This window comes from Eleutherodactylus coqui, chromosome 5 (genome assembly GCF_035609145.1).
Source record: "Eleutherodactylus coqui strain aEleCoq1 chromosome 5, aEleCoq1.hap1, whole genome shotgun sequence".
Taxonomy (NCBI): Eukaryota; Metazoa; Chordata; class Amphibia; order Anura; family Eleutherodactylidae; genus Eleutherodactylus; species Eleutherodactylus coqui.
Window position 1 is genome coordinate 134,367,984 of NC_089841.1, and position 17,665 is coordinate 134,385,648.

Consider the following 17,665-nt stretch of genomic DNA (forward strand, 5'->3'; position numbering starts at 1 on the left):
TCGGAGCAGGTGAGTTTATTCTTATTTTAGGCCTCATGTCCGCGGGGCAGGAGGGACCCACTGCGGATTCTACATGAAGAATCCACGGCGGGCCTGATTTTCCCCGTGGACATGAGGCCATAGGGAAGTGGTGATGAAAACTTCATACTGTACAGTAGAAGGTCAAAGGCATTACTTGAAGCTCCTAGGCAACATATATAAGAAGAACTCCACTATTTATAATATTCGTGACTTCTTATGTGCAGAGGACTTTAGGACTCGTCAGGCACCAGGGCCTTGGTGTGACTGTTACCTCTTACCCCTATAAACTATGCCCCTATATAGTTTTTCCTTTAGCTATAAAGAGATGCCCTTGTATAGTATATAACTGCACTGATGATATACATTTCTATATGCTTTTGCCAAAAAAGTATGGTGTGATGAACAGGACTGAAGTTTATATATCCACACATCATACATCTGTTAATGGCACTTGTTCACTGCATTCACATAAAAGTTAAATGCCTATTGCAAATATGTGCTTCTTTTCTACACTGCTAACACAGCTGCCTGCTAAAGTGCTGACTAACTACTTGCTCCCCCATCCCACTGTGTTACTTGTCCAGGAATTACAAGATGATGACGTCAGCTCCTGGAGGAAAAGACCCATATTAGGTAATAACCAATCAGCTACAGATTCGCACTTTGTGACATATTAACTATGCATACCGTCTATAAAACCTCATGCAGCTTGATTAGAATAAAGGAAGTATCATTCAGCTGAACAGCACGTGTCACTGTGATTCTTTGAGTGCATGCACAGGCCAAGGATCTCTTAATTAGGAACAGGGCAGATATTCATTGGGTACTCTCAGTACCAATCCATAACATTAGCACCAACTTCATGATTTTCTTTAGTATATCACTACAAAATAATTGATTAATAATTGTTTTTACCTTATGTTCCAACAAGCAGATACAGGCCTCATAAAGAAAGATAACTCCGAGGTTAGAGACTCTAAAAGCCAATGTATGGCACAGAGCTGACGGAAGAGAGTTTCCCTGAAAGGTAAAATGTGAAATGTGTTAGAAATGTTTTTGTAAAGGTACATGTATAGATGAGGTTACCGTATTTTAAATTCATACTATAATAACTTCTGTGTGGATTACAAGTTAATGAAGCAAAGTTGAAGAAGAAAATCCACATACTTTTATATTTATTGAGCATGTTCCATAGCATGATGGATCCATGTGAAATTTTACAAGACATATTTATTGTTTTCCTACACGTGTCACACTGTAACAGATCATTTAAGAACATGGTCCACAGCCCTAGCTTCGATAATACATTTCTTTTCATGTAGTTCTGATAGCAGAGAAACACTGAATTTTGACATTAAAGGGTTAAAGAGTAGCGATGAGTGAACTATTCAAAAGTTCGGTTTGGCCGATTCGCCAAATTTTGGGAAAACGTTTGTGGTCCAGTACGAATTAGTTCAAATCATACTGAAACTTCATCAGTACCCCTAAAATAAAGAGGAGGAGTTTTAGTGAGTTCGGCAAATCATTCAAAGTTTGGGTTAACGTTGAACTAAACATTTAGCAAAGTTCAACCTCGAAACGGCATTCAATCGTTTTTGTTAACGCAATACTATTAAAGAGCAAATTCTCTGTGAATTCTATTGTGTTAATTATATAACCTCTTGTTTTTATAATAAAGCCCATATCCTGGTCACCATAAATTCCAGTAAGGGCAACTTACTGCCATAACAGACTTAAGCCCCATTTACACGCAAAGATGATCACTCAAAATCTGTTCAAAAGATAGGATGATTGACAGTTTGAGCGATCATTTTGCATAAGCTACTAAAGGGCACTAATGCCCATTAGTAGCTTATTAGCTTTATTTGCATATAAATGAGCCTCCATGCGCTGTATGCAGATAACAGCCAGTGGTCTGTTCTCTGCTTACAGCTCTTTTGTTCTGCCACAGGACTGTTATCAGTGTTGCTGTGGACAAACACAGCCTACAGTCCGGTCCCTGCTATAAGCTCTCTGGCTGAACAATGGTTTTTATGCTTACCCAATAATCATCATTGGGCCGAAGAGTGAAAGATGGGAGTATTTACACACAACGATTATCGCTCAAACGATGGCTTTTAAGCGAATTTTGAGCAATTGCGTGTAAATTACAATTACAATTACAGCAGGCTGGATCCCACGGATGATAGTGGTGCCATAAATTGACCATGTAAATCAAAGGCTATAAGAGCCAATAAGAATGCTATGCCACTCATTCCCAGTGACTTTTTAAGTAGTTAAGAGCTGTACATGGATTACCCAGAGAAAATCAGACTGAACCAAATAGTAGGTTTACAGTTTTCTTTTTGTATTTTTCACCTTTCCTAATAGACTAGTCTAAAATATGCAATGAGGAAGAGATAAAAGTCTTGGTAATCTTCAAGTAGTCAGGATAATTATCTCCACAAGAGAAATGGCTTCATATTAATTTTATGAGATTGTGTAATAACACTCTGATAATGATAAGATCTGACCTCTGCTATGTATTAAGCTATTATATGAAGCAATTGAAAGAATAATCTGTTCTGCTTCAACAATAAGATTAAGCTTCTCCCGGATTCCATGCTGGTTTCGAAAACTGCTTGTACCATCACAACAGGGGCAACGCAATGTTTAATGAAGACCAAAAGAACTTTTTATGCTCTCACACAACACAAGATCAGTGATCTGAACAACCACTAAAATAAATGAGATGATGGCCACTTTCACATATTAGTACTATGCACCAATATTTGTAAACCAAACCCAGGCTATCTAATATGCACAGCCCAGCATAACAGATGCTTATGCGTTTTGAGCATTTCCTGTTCTTACTTGTAACATAGTACAGCCCCTATGCATGACTGATTTGTTGTAGGGTGAGCAGTTTTGCACTTTATTCTCTTTGGATGGTTGCTGTGGATGAGCAGTTTACATTTTTCACATCTGATGCTCATGTGCCTATGGAAGACACTTCTGATGGAAGACAGAGGTCAGCATTAGCACTCCGATTGGTCTGCACCAACGTCTGATACCACTGAGGTCACTACTGCAGTTAGTGATTAGACAACGGGTAGTTGCATTTCGAACATGTATGCCACATACACAGGATACTGCTTGAAAAATGGGACTACTTTAACTTTAAGCAGTTTGTACTACAGTAGATTGTTTTTGGGATTGGACCAAATGAGCTAGCTTTCACATCACACATGCATCAATGAGCTTTGGACACTCATGACCCTGTTGCCAATTTCAAGATTGTCCTTCTTTCGACCACTTATGGCAGGTACTAACCACTATATATTGGGAACACCCTATCAGACCTGCCATTTTGGAGACGTTCTGACCCAGTCATCTAGCCACCACAATTTGGCCCTTGTCAAAGTCATCCAAATCCTTACACTTGCCCATATTTCCTGAATAAAGCAACTTGAGGAACTCATTGTTCACTTGTTGCTCAATATATCTCTCTCCTTAATAGTTGCCATTGTCACAAGTGTTATTCGCTTCACCTGTCAATGTTTTTACTGACCAGTAATGATGGCTATGAAAAGAGTAGATTGAACACAAGATCTACTTGTGTAACATTTACGTGAACTAATTAAAATGAACATCAGATATACTAGCAAGTATAAAGGACAAATGTATAAAATCTAAACGATTTGCACAAATGTAATATAAAAATGTATTTTTGATGAATGGCTATGAAGAAACAATTTTTATACCGACACAGTAGAGCTCCAACATACATTATAATATAACAGAGCTGTATTATTATTATTATCCTCCTGCTGTACTTCTTGTTACTCACACGCACTTTGCCACTATTTATTGCGGAGCATAAATCATTTAATATACCACACATACGTAATAAATACTTGAAACATGCACTGTACCTTAATAGTTTCTAAAATACAGAGGCTACATATTGCTGACATTTTTCCAGATAGGACTCGCATTGATTTAATTCTGTGGTGAGGCTTATAATTATTACACAGATATTTTCAAGGTTTAAATAAAAAATTATTTTCAGTGTTGAATGGTTTAACATTTTATTTCCTAACCTATTAATCAGACAAGCCAGAATGCGATATCAGTGGGGTATGTGGCTGGATTCCTACTGATATACTGCACACACGGGTCCTACTATTTGATTTTATCACAGACTTCAACTGAAATTATGGAAATCTACACATTGGTGCATTGACATAATTCATAAGAAACAATAACTATTCCCGTACTTGGTTTTATAAAGATCTGAGTCCTACCTTATTTAGGATCTTTTTATATAAACATAACATTTTTGATCATGTCCTTCCCTCTCCTGTGGTTCATCCAGGCTATACAAATTAAAATCTTTCTTGATACTGTAAGTTTTGTTTTGGAGATCTTCCCAAATTTTTGAAGTGGTCGGACCATAGCGTTATACAGCAGGATCACAATCTCTCTCTTTCTACTGGTTACACCTCTAGTTACGCATCTTACTTGCTTCTTTTGCTGCCTGACTGCACTGTTGACTTATTTTGAGGCTGTCAGAAATCAGAACTCCTAAATCCTTCTCTTCTGAAGTCCTGGATAACACAGAACAGCCAATACAGTGCTCAGTCCGAAGATTTCTTCTAAAGTGTTTCATTTTACATTTGGAAACAAAGTATACAAAGTATAATGTGTAAAGGGAATGAAGACATATTATACTGCAGATTTCAGGCAGCAAAACAGCTGCAGTATTCTATTACTGTACTACATAACTATTTATGTTGCTTGTTAGATTTGCAGATAATTTACTCAATACAAAGACAGTTGGACTATTTTATAAGGGTGGCTTCACACGAGCATGTTTTTGTGCATACATAGGTGCGTACCTACGTACGAGCAAAAACACGCGTGTATGCAGCTGCATGCATTGTTTTCAATGGAGCCGCGGCTGCTGCTGGCGGCTCCATTGAAAACACTGCTCTGCCGGCACTCTGAATTGTTTTTCAGGGAAGGGCTTAACATATAAGCCCTTTCCTGAAAAACAATCATTTTAGTGTAAAAAAACAAAACAAAAACTTACCCTCCGCCACTGCTGTGTCCCCCGCGGGGATGAAGAACACATCTGCCGCATGCGGCACATGTTTCCTTCACCCCCGCTAGTTAAAAGAATTCCCTGCTGCTACATCTACCACATCACCTTCCTTCAGCTGCGGGGCTCAGCCGCGACTTCTGGCGCTATCCCGACTCAGTAGTTTTAAGCTATCAGCAGCTGAGGATTTAAAATCCCCGCCTGCTGGTAGCTCTGATTGTGATTGTCTGAGCGCTACAGAGCCAGGGACAGCGCCAAAAGTCACGGCTGAGCCCCGTAGCTGAAGGCAGGTGAGTATCCTTTTTTTTTTTTTTTAAACTGCTTTTATTGGATTTTCAGGAAGGGCTTATGTTTAAAGCCCTTCCCTGAAATCCAATGACAGGTATGCCGACAGCAGGAATCTTTACCACAGCTGTCATGTGTGACAGCTGCGGTAGAGAATTGAAGAATTCCTCTGCTGCATCTGGAGCAGGGAATTCTTTTAACTAGCGGGGGTAAAGCAAAGATCTGCCACACGGGGCAGATATGTTCTTCATCCCCGCGGGGGTCACGTCAGCGGCAGAGAGGTAAGTATTTTTTTTTTTTTTTTTTTACACGAAAATGTTTCTTTTTCAGGGAAGGGCTTATATGTAAAGCCCTTCTCTGAAAAAGAATGCAGGGGTGCCGGCAGAGCATTGTTTTCAATGGAGCCGCCGGCAACAGCCGCGGCTCTACTGAAAACAATGTGTGCATTCCCAATGGTGCACGCATGTCCTATCTTTGCAGGCATGCACCTGCAAAGTACGGACATGTGCACACACCATAGGGAATGCAATGTTGCAAATACAAGCATGTTTTTGTGCGTGCGTATGCACGCACAAAAACACACTCGTGTGAAGCCACCCTAATACTGTGTAAAAATCAGGCAGTGCAAATGTAGACTAGACAGTCATAAAATATGCGAGATTTATCACAGTAGCTTTGCCGGATGAGTAATCTGTAGAATTTTAGGATTGTCTAGTATTCTGTGTAAAGGTTTTCTTTATGATAATTTACATACAGCTGACCTATTAACTGCAGGTCACGGAGCGTTATCAGAGTGCTGGTCATGTGACCTGGAGGCCAGAAGCAAAGTGCAGAATACACAGCCTCAATGGGGCAAGCTACAAAACTGGATTCTTCACAGCAGAACTCAGTCATATTGAGATGGAAAGAATATAACCCAAAATGCTTCTTTAATCTCTGATTTGACAACATCTTTTTAACACATACTTAATGGCAAAATAATTATAAAAAAGCAGCTGCTGGACAGATAATGTCAGTCTATTCTGCTGGCAGACTTACAGGGTCACCACAGAGAATCTATATCCCTGCCTTCTCATTACATAGACAATGCCACTTCTAAAGAAAGTAGTTAGCTAATAAGAATGTATTAATGGGACTAGTGTTTATAGCGTTCCAGATTATAGAAGTGTATACCCTTTAAATGCTTTATTTAACAGACCGAAATGTTCGGTAATAATAATTCCTGCTGGCATCCTTTGCTGATAATGTGAACACGTTTTACATAAAAAAGAGGCAGCACATGGAATATTTATACTATTATGTAACAAGACGACTACTTATCTAATAAAAGTTCTCAAACAATTGAGCGCTGCAGAAATGTGATAAAATGTTTTACCAGTAACAATCAGTTATAAAAAGATTAGAAACTGACTGACATGATAGAGGTATGGTGAATCATTGTTCATTAGGTCTGAAAATCTAATTTAAAATCTCATCAGAGCTGGAATACTGCTGTATGAAACACACAGTGCTGAATATGACAGATTCATCTCTAATTATGGGGATATGCGCCAGTCTCCCAAGAATACCTGATAAGTGTAGTTAACATTACAGAGATTCTGCTTTTTGAAAGAAGTTCATGAACCTGCAATGTGAATAATTTAGGACAGATATACTATACCGAGATGATTATTCTCTATTGTGCTAGTAAAGAAAATGTGTAGTCTGATGGTGTTATCTAGAAAAAGCGCACAAAATGCATTTCATAAATGATAAAACAGCACAAAATACTCAAAAGTTGTATATGCCAAATAGAACAACTAAGAATATAGCAGGCAAGGTCTTTTTTTCCAAGCTTTAAACGTTATTTATTGCGGTCTAATTCATGAAATCAAAGCCTTCAAGGCAAAACCAGACCTCAGCAGCCAGTAGACACAGTGTGGTGTCTTGGAATCTGCCCATGAGGTAAGGCCTCGTGTCAACGGGCAGATCTGATTTGTGGAAACCGCGATCGGCGTATCCACGGGCAGATCCGCAGTTCAAGCTGCCCATAGGAAAGCATGGAGCGTCCGCAGTTTTACTGCTAATTCCGCATGGATGGGCTACATTGATCTTAATGGAAGCGAGTGATCCGCAATTCCATTACAGATTTGTAGGCGGATACCTCTCTGGTTGCTTGGAGACCATGCAGGGAGATGGGGAGGAAGGGGAAGGCAGTCACTTTGGGCTTGTGATTTTTTTCCCCCACAATGTCTGGCAACCTCTGCCATCTTTGATTTGTATCCCGGTCCATTGCAGTCCAATTCCTGAACAATATTTTCATAAAATGATAACTAAGTTGCTCGGTGGGCAAAACATTGACATTTTGGTTCCATGGCCCGGTAACTCCCCAGATCTCAATTCCATTGATAACCTGCGGTCAAACCTTAAAAAGCAGGCAGCCAAACAAACACTGAAAATTGTGATAAACACCAAGCACTGATTTGGCAGGAATGGTTTGCCATCAGTTAAGATTTGGCCCAGAAACTGATATCCGGCAGTATGCCAGTGCGAAATACAGAAGTCTTGAAACAAAAAAGGGTAAATTTCAATAAAAGTTTAAAAACCCAAGTGCCTATATTTGTACTTCAGTATACCATAGAAACATCTGACTAAAAGATCTAAAAATACTGAAGCAACAGACTTTGTGGAAACCAAAACTTGTATCACGCTCAAAACTTTTGACCATGATTGTAGAAAAGCTTTCCTTCACATGGGGCAAAAACACAGTTTGCTGCCATATTCCTGTATATAAACACCCTAGCTAAGACAGAGTGGCTTGTTGATACCTCCTTTTGTACCCAGCACCCACACATAAGCCTTGTCACCCCCTGTCGCTATATCCAGACACCAGACCTGTGTCAGGGAGCAATTTGGTGAACATACTCTTTTAGTATTAGGGTGTGTCTTTCCAATAGTAGCATACAAGAAAGGGAGGGGGTCAATCCTTCTCTCCTCTGTGATGCTTCTCACATTCCATGGGAAATATGGCATTCCCATTGTTGGGGGACACTTTGCTTCCGTTCCGAACGATACAATCTTAGAAGTACTGTGAAGTCCCATGCAACAGTGAAGAAGAATATGTTCTACTGGAGCAGCTTGATTACTTATTTGAAATTCCCCCTTAGTGGAACAGAAAAGCATGTGGGGGCATGATAGGTTAAGCAATCTATGGGGGGGCTCTCTGGCTGGCACTGTGGTTACTTTAATGGAAGACTCCACAAAGTGGAAATCTATTCTTGCCCACAAAGAATAGATAAGGAGTATGATTGCATAAAACCTGTGGTTACGGTTACAATAAAATGAAAGACTGAAGACGAAGGAAAACAGGTATGTCTTAATCAAACATTGCTTACTTCCTTTCAGAAGGTTTATTTAAGCTCACTTTACTTTACTTTGGAAGGAAATAAAATATGAGCAATTCTCTGTTGACACAATGGTGAAAACTGATTCCGAGTGGCTGCAATAAATATTTTACAAGCTGACATGCCAGCCGGAGGATGTAGAGGTACGTTGCTCTAAAGCAATATTTGTTTTCCAAAGAGTTTTATGTGATTATTATTGACGAAGAATATCTTCTTACAAAAAATGTCTACTATTGTAACAAATTGGCCTGATTAAAGGGGCTAAACTCACATGGTGCCTTACACATTTAAAGATCTACTCAAAATGAAGGGGAAAGAACTATCAAAGTCCACTTTTTAGCACTTTTAAACAAAATCTGCCATTTTCTAGATTCATGTTGTAGAATGAGATGGTGAAGGCAGATAAATGAAAGAAATTATCATAGTCCATTTCAGAGCTGTACGAAGAAAACACAGTCGCTGGAAGAACGATGCAAATAGCCCATGTTCAAAAATTAAGATGCATTTTTACATCCATTGTGTGTTGCTCTCAAAGAAACGAGGGAATGGAAAATGATGTCTGCTCATACAAAACTGTGCAGCATATCAGTGTGTACAGTGGACCTTGGGCTTTGTCGGTCCTGTTGTGTACTCCCCCTCATGAAAATAAAACATTTGGAGCTCAACCTAGAGAAATCGCAGTTTGGGATTTTCATGGCTCAATGTTAACAAAATCCTCCAAACACTTGTGGGATCAAAACCCTCACTACATCCCCTGTTGCATTCCTTGAGGGGTATACTGTTCAAAATGGAGTCACTTTTGGAGGATGCCTACTGTATTGGTAGCTCAGATGGCTTTGCTAATGTGATATAGAAACTGGGTAGCACATTTGTGGTACTTTTTCTCATATGCCTGGTGTGAAAATAAAAACAATTGGGGCTTAACCAAATAGTAATTTTTCAATTTCATAGCCAAATTTGAAAAACTAGCATCAAACACCTGTGGGGTCAAAACACTCACTACTCAACTTGATGAATTTTTTGAGGGGTTTAGCATACAAAATAGGAGGTACTTTTGGGGTGCTCCACTGTTCTGTGAATTTTAGGGGCTTTGCAAATGCAATATGACGTTCAAAATGATTACAGCAATCTGCTCTCAGCTCTCCCATGTCCCCAAACAACTTTTTACATCCACATCTGAAGCATTTCTGTACACCCAAGCTATTAGGTAGCAAATTGTGTAGTGCTTCTTCTCCTATTGCCTTTTTAAAAAATTTGGAGCTAAACTTATGTACTATTGGAAAACTTGAAATTATTCATTTTCATGGCCCAATGTTTACAATTACCACCAAACACTTTTGTGGTCAAAACGATTGCTACTTAGTTACTAAAATAGTTATTTTTGGGATTGTTCATACTTTTGGATTCTACAAGAACTTGTAATTGTATTGCATTCAATAACTATTCCAGCAAAATATGTGCTTTACATCCACATATGGGGCATTTCCATACTAGAGAGAAGTTTGGTAACAAAGTTTGGGGTGATTTTTCTCCTATTGCTCCTCCTAAAATTGAAAAATGTGGGGCCAAACCTTTGTGCTTTTGAAAAAAATTGTAATTACTCATTTTCAAAGCCCAATTCTAAAACAACTGTGAGGTTAAAACACTCACTACAACCCTGTGTGAATTCCTTGATGGGTGTAATTTCCAAAATTGGGTCTTTTTAGGGGATTTTCCTATGTCTTGGCACCTCAAAGCTTCTGGAAACCTAAAGTGATGCTTGTAAAATGTCCCAATAAAAGAAGGGCCCAAAAATTCCCAAGGTGTTCCTTCATTTCTGAGGCCTGTCATAGATTTTATGTGCATGGATGGCCCAAGATGTGCTTAACCCCAGGGTGTTTTGGTCCTAAAGGACCAGATACTTTAGGGATTTTACACTTAGTGTTTCTGCGGCCTTCATACCATTCATTGCAGCAAACTACCATGACATGGTTGGTCAAAGTAATGTAAGCTGCAACATCAAACACTAAAATGGGATAATTCTACCAAAGAAAACCTTTACATTGCTGTATACCACCAAGGGATTTCTGCAGGCGTATACGGATTTGCCTAAAGTGCATCCTGGAAGAATCTTGTCTACTTAAACATAAATCTCTTTAGGCTTAAAAGTAAAAAACATGCATAAAACCATTGTATAAATTTAACGTACGGATCTACATCAAGGACTTGTTTGGAAAACAGACTGTTGTGTAGAGGCGTGAATGGCCGGCTCATTGCTTTCTTCTCTTTTTTCTGCTGTTCTCCAATCTCTGTGAGAAAGAACCTGAAGAGAGAAATGCATTCATCCAAGTTAGAATAATATGTAGAATTCACCAGTAACCCACCAACTACGCTCAACAGAGACCCCACTGCACAAAGATGTATTATGACATGACGCATCTTCATTCCATCGGGTGCCTAAAGGTTTCAAAATGATATTTTGCTGCCATATTTTAAAGCAAGTCTTGAAAGCCAAAAGATCAATTTAAAAATACCTTTAAGATGAACCTGTAACATAAAGATATCAGAAATAGGAAAAAGACATAATGCATTTATAGGATAAGCATTTCCCTCCAGCATCAGCATGGCAAACTTCCTAACAGCTTGTTTCCCCATCTGTTTACACAGCCCAGTGCATAAAGGTGATAAAAGCGGCATAACACAACCTGCTAAATTAGGAGCATTAGTAGCAAGTGAACTTGGAGAGGTGCAGAGATTCAGCTGAAATTCACATCCGGCCCATAAAGAACACTCTGGAGACCTAATATATAAAGCCTTTTTTTGCTAGTAATTTATGGCTCACTGGCTCATTTGCAAAATAAAACGTCTTAGCCATCATGGCCGACGTTGCATGTCTCTAAATTTGATATGGACATGAAGCCAAAAAATAGGTAAAGAGTTCACCTTGTCTTATTATCTGATTTACTCATTTCTTCGTTGCCCCCTGAGTTATTGTCAATGGAGTCCTTGAAAGGCTGCGGTTCAGTCCTGTACTTTTCCTGCAGCAGACGTTGCTTCTCTTGGGCTTCTAATGTCTTCCTTTCTTCCTCCTGATGGAGAATGTGGAAGTAATCTCGGCCTTGTTTTACACTGCTGATCAGTTTCCTGCCAATCAAACCACAAGCATATGAGTCTTGTTGTCTACACAAAAGGAAATATCAAAATCTCTATAAAAATTAAGTATACTAAGGGGGAACCTACCAGGAACTTTATGCTGCCCTCAGTGAGTAGTGATAGGCACACCCTTTCTAGCAGTCTGTCACTTGTGGCACCAGGTGTAAGTGGCTGCAGAGCACTTACATATAGAAGCCACTGTGCTCGTGTAGAGATAAGTCTCATGTAGAGATGAGCGAGCATACTCGCTAAGGCAAACTGCTCGAGCGGGTAGTGCTTTATTCGAGTACCTGCCCGCTCGTCTTTAAAGATTTGGCTGCCGGCGGGGGGGGGGGGGGGGGGGGGGGGGAGGGGGCGGGGAGCAGCGGGGGAGAGCCAGGAGGGAAGGGAGATCTCACCCCCGCAACTCACCGCTCACCCGCGCCGGCAGCCGAATCTTTAGATAGAGACGAGTGGGCAGGTACTCGAATAAGGCACTACTCGCTCGAGTAGTTTGCGAGTATGCTCGCTCATCTCTAGTCTCATGCCCTCATGAGGTGCCCACGCACCCACTGTGATTGACATGTTTCTAGCTATTAGACTGCAAAATGACAAAAGTGTTAATTACAGCAGGTGTGGGTCAAGTGGCGCGTCATGAATACTTGGGATTTATCTCTCCCCAGGTGCTCCGCAACTACTACACCTTTCCCCATAAGTAATACGCCTCTAAAAAAAAAGTGTGTCTATGACTACTTTATGCTATTCTCAGTCACCTGACTTTATGAAAGTATTACAGTACATAAGTAATGCATAAGTACAATAACTCTGTATTCATTCTGAAGTCATCCTGTCTATTTCTTTGTAGTCTTATTGGTTCAGTCATACTGAAGATCATCGCTCTTATTCAACCTAAATACTATAAATGACCATGGAGTCGTTAAAGAGTTGTTCGGGGTTAGAGAAAAGGGTGTGCCCTACGACTGGTATTGCAGTTTATCCCAATGCAACTGAGCTGCAATACCAAACAATGGCCATCGGCACAAGTGCAGCAGTTTCGGAGAAAAAAAATGGAGAAAAAAATCCTTATTTTAAATCCTGCACGACCCCTTTAATAATCTGACCTATCAGTAGCCTCAACATAATAGGACTATTCATGTAGCTTGTATCCATTTTGTTGTAATGTATATTTAAATGAATGCAAATTAAAAGAAGAATAAAATGGACTGTGGAAGTATTTCTATTGAACAGATAGTACATTAATACAGAAGCTGCTTAAAGCTTAAGCTCATTCGCATGTATTTATCATGCTGTCTTCCCCCTTTTAACTGTGACAATATAAAATATGCAGTCAATCCATTAGACTTTCACCATTTTCATTTTTTAATGCCCTATCTTACGGCTAATTCCTCACCCTAAAATAATATCTCATCAGTTTTTTCTTTCACCAGGTTGCTTATCTCCTCATGGTAGTATCTCAAAATTCAAATTACTTTCATTGCCTGGGGGCAAAATTTATTTTGTTTGCATTTCTGTGTATATATCTCTTACGGTTGTGGATAAAAAGTGACATGGTAAACATTTGCATACAAATGACTTTAGAAACAGTCTTGTCTTCAAGCACAATTTTGAGTCTGGAACTGATGAAAACATCTAGTGCACCGAGGAAAAACATGCTGTTGTGTGACATTCTCCATGTGATAATACTCCATAGTCCAACCACATCTGTAGATCTTTTCTTTTACGGTCTAATCGTGAACCCATAAACAAAAAGTAAAACATGAAAGCTAACTTAGATACTTTTCTACAATGTCCACTGATAGATCTTTTTGATACAGTATGAGGCTTCTAAAGTTTTTTAGAATTCTGACTATACTTTTCGTCATTCATTATGTATCTAGCCCCCCAGTATATCCAAGGCAGCTAGTGCTACCTTGGTTAGTTGTTCCTTTCTATCTGAAACTCCTGGCCTCCTTTCTCCTCATGTGATATCTCCTATCACAGTTATTGATAATAATCTTGTCCCTGTGATGGGCTCTACCACAGAAATTGCATAAAGGCTCACACAGATACCGCTTTCATGGTTACTGCTGACGATTCAAGATTCCTGTCACTCAGTTATAATGAAGGAGATCACAACTTATCCTCCTGACTGTATAATTATGATCTGCAGTTTATTTAGGTGAAAATAGAATACAAATAGTAATGGCAGTGTTGCAGAGGTTGTATATGCTGTAGATGGTCATGTAATGCTATGCTGATGCTTCATGAGATGGATGTGAAAGAAACCTCAAGAAGGTGCCTGATAAGCATCAGAAAGGAGGCTGTAGTGCATACAAATAACTACAAAATACAGATGAGACCTCCAGACTGTGACAGGGAATCAGGAGAGGATGGCAGGGATGGAAAGAGGTGTTTTTGCTGGAGTGTCACTTTAAGATGGCCATACAAATTAGATAACTCAACAACCATTGAAAGAATGACTGTCTGGTGAACGTTCAATCTGTGGCAGAAATCATTGACTCAGTCGCAAATTTCTGCTGTGTATCTTGCTGTGGATCCACATGTGGAGTCCTGTGAATGGGCAAAATCCACATCAAAAATACCTATAGCTGAGATGTGTATTTGTGCCACAAAAAGAGACGAAAAGTGCATGGAAAAATATGTGTTGTATTCCAAAATGTGCAAATACCTTTATAGATACCAGTAGTGAGGGAAAGAGGGTCACCACTGCAGACCAGGCATTATTAGAGAGGGCTAAGAGCACTCAAAGTCTGCAAAGAGGAGGCAGAGAGGTCATACAAAGGGAGCATCAGTGTAGAGAGAAGAAAGATCCAACAGCTAAATCTGTAGGGGAGGGGAAGAGATCACATATACACTGCATCAATGTCAAGAGAGGTAGCGTGCAAATGGAGAGATTACATAGGCGGCAGCATCAATGACGGTGTATACCACAGAAGCAATAAAAAAACTCTTTGAATCATGTCAACAAGCATCAGAAATGGAATTTTAACCCCTTAATGACGCGGCCTCTTTTTTTCATTTTCGTTTTTCCCTCCACCCTTTAAAAAATCACAACTCCTTTATTTATCCATCGTCGTCGCTGTATGAGGGCTTGTTTTTTGCAGGACGAGTTGTATTTTTCAATGTTGCCATTTCATGTACCAAATAATGTACTGAAAAACGTAGAAAATTCTATGTGGAGTGTGGACATTCCCCTATCTTTCAGTGCGTCTTGCTTCCATGGCGCACAAACTGCAACAAAAATGACATAATTGTATTCTATGGGTCAGTACGATTACTACGATACCAAACTTGTATAGTTTTTTTTTTTTTTGCTGTACTACTCTTATTTTTTTTTCAAGGACATTTAATTTTTTTTAAATTATTTTCTGCTGCATCTTCTGCGGCAATAACTTTTTAATTTTTTCAATGATGTCGTTGTGCGCGAGTTCATTTTTTGTGGGATGTCCTGTAGTTTATGTTGGTACGATTTCGGAATGCATACGACTTTTTGATTGCTTTTTATTGCATTTTTTCTGGGAGACAGGGTAACTGAAAAAGTGGATTTCTGGCATTCTTTCTTTTTTTTTTTTCGGACGATATTGACTGTGCAGGGTAAATAGTGTGCTACTTTGATAGATCAGACTTTTACAGACGCGGCGATACCAAATATGTATTTTTGTTTTATGGTTTCGATTTTTTTTTTTTTATTATAGATATGGCAAAACGAGGGTGATTTAAACTTTTTTTTTTTACAATGAATAAAACTTTATTGATCTTATTTTTATTTATTTTTTAGCTACCCCCAGGGGACCACAACTAGTGATGCTTTGATCACTCCTGCAGTATGATGTAATGCCCGAGCATTACATAATACTGCAATCTGACAGGCAGTCTATCAAGCCACCCCACGGGGTCGGATTGATAGGCAGTTTGCTGAGGCAGCCCTGAGGCCTTTCAGAAAGCACATCATATCTCCCTGTGATCTCATTGCTGGGGGGCTGTTCAGGGCATTTAAAGGGTTAATAGCCGCAATTGGCTGCGCAGCCGATTGCAGCTATTGCCCGCAGGTGTCTGCTGTAATAAACAACTGACGCCCACACTGTATGAAGAGAGGTCGCCCCGCGATCTCTCTTCATACATAGGCCGCCGATACAGGCTGTCAAAAGGTGTATCGGTGGTCGTTAGGGGTTAATACATAATGAAATACTCTCTGTGGGAAGGTACAGGCCACACTCTGTTGTAGAAGTCAAGATATACTTTTCAGGCTCTTTTAAGAACAATGAACTGACCACTCTAGATCCTAGACATGAAAACTACTAAGGCTGGGCTCACACGAGCAGGTCAGATTCTGCATGAGAATGATTGCGGAAATTAATTGCGTATGGTCACATATGCGTGTGGTTTTCTGCACATTTTCCGCACGGAAAACCGAATGCAAGCAGAGAACACCACCAGAAAGCTGCCCAACCCCCTGGAACACCCTGCTATCCCTCAGGCGACATTCCCTTGTGCTGTTGTGGTAAGAGCTGTTCTGAGAGCCTTCAGAATGGGATACTGCTTTCCAGGCTTGGCGGGCTTTATACTACTTTTTTTGGAAGCAGTATAAATAGAGATGAGCGAGCATGCTCGTTCGACCATTAGCATACTCGAAAGTACTCGTTACTCAAGCGAGCACCACTGCGGTGCTCGAGAAAATTTCACCCTCTCCATTGTCTTCAATGGAGCCACGGCTGCTGCCGAAGGCTCCATTGAAAACAATGGTCTGCCGGCACCCCTGCATTGTTTTTCATGGAAGGGCTTTGCATATAAGTTCTTCCCTGAAAAACAAGTATTTTAGTGTTAAAAAACAAAACAAAAAAGGAAGGGCTGCCTGAAGACTACAGAAAAGTGTGTCAGAGCTGCAGAGGAGACACGTGCCGGAGCTGACAGCGCCTGATAGGTGATGTATTATTAATTTTTTTTCTGCAGTTAGGATTTATTTTAGGTCTTTTACAGTAGGATTTCCTACTATTAAAGTTGTATCGCACCACACGAAAACTGCATTTTCGTGTGATGCGATGCAACACACAGGAAGACTCCATAGGGAAACATGGGCTGGAAAACATCGCAAATCACGGCTGCTTAGGGCATGCCGCAATTTTGTATTCTTGCAATGTAGCAGCCTACAAAACATTGCTCATGTGAAGGAACCCATTGGAAAGCACGGGCTTCACATACATGCGATTTATAGCAATGTCGCATTGCAAAAAATGGCTCGATTTTGTCGCCTGTGTGAAGCGGCCTAACTGTTCTGTTATCATCCTCGGATTTTTCTCAGTAATTAATGCTTTGAACCGTTACTACATTTACTTTCTATTTTCCATGAAAAGACAAGACGTTAATACTTTAATTCTAATCTCTGCTTTATAGTAAAACTGATGGCTTGTTGATATGAGTTGTCTGTGTATGCACCTGTTCTCAATGTGTAATCCATAAATGCTTTACAATCCACAGCTCAGTGCATAATCATAGCGCTTTATTAATAAAGTAGCAATAAAGCCCCTTGAAGAAATACAAGGGGTTCTACAAAAATGTTGTTGGTCATTTCTTCCATTTTTCACTAAATATTATAAAACATTAAACTACCAGGTGCAGAAGCGTTTATTGGATGCTAATGCTCCCAGGACAAGAGATGTGGTAGTCTTTCCACTTGTTACCCCATGGTTTTGAAAGATTTGGAGTTAGAGTTTTTTTTTACAGTCATATATATATATATATATATATATATATATATATAATA

At 39.7% G+C, this 17,665-nt stretch overlaps 1 protein-coding gene across 1 annotated transcript in view; it reads right to left on the bottom strand.

Moving 5' to 3' along the window:
- CCDC60 (coiled-coil domain containing 60) overlaps positions 1-17,665 on the bottom strand; it is a 182,410-nt gene that overhangs the window by 45,069 nt on the left and 119,676 nt on the right. The window contains exons 4-6 of the mRNA XM_066603197.1: positions 11,695-11,895; positions 10,961-11,074; positions 937-1,041 (exon numbers count right to left, since the gene is read on the bottom strand). Coding sequence (XP_066459294.1) covers positions 937-1,041; positions 10,961-11,074; positions 11,695-11,895 — 420 coding nt within the window. The remainder of the gene's footprint in view (positions 1-936; positions 1,042-10,960; positions 11,075-11,694; positions 11,896-17,665) is intronic.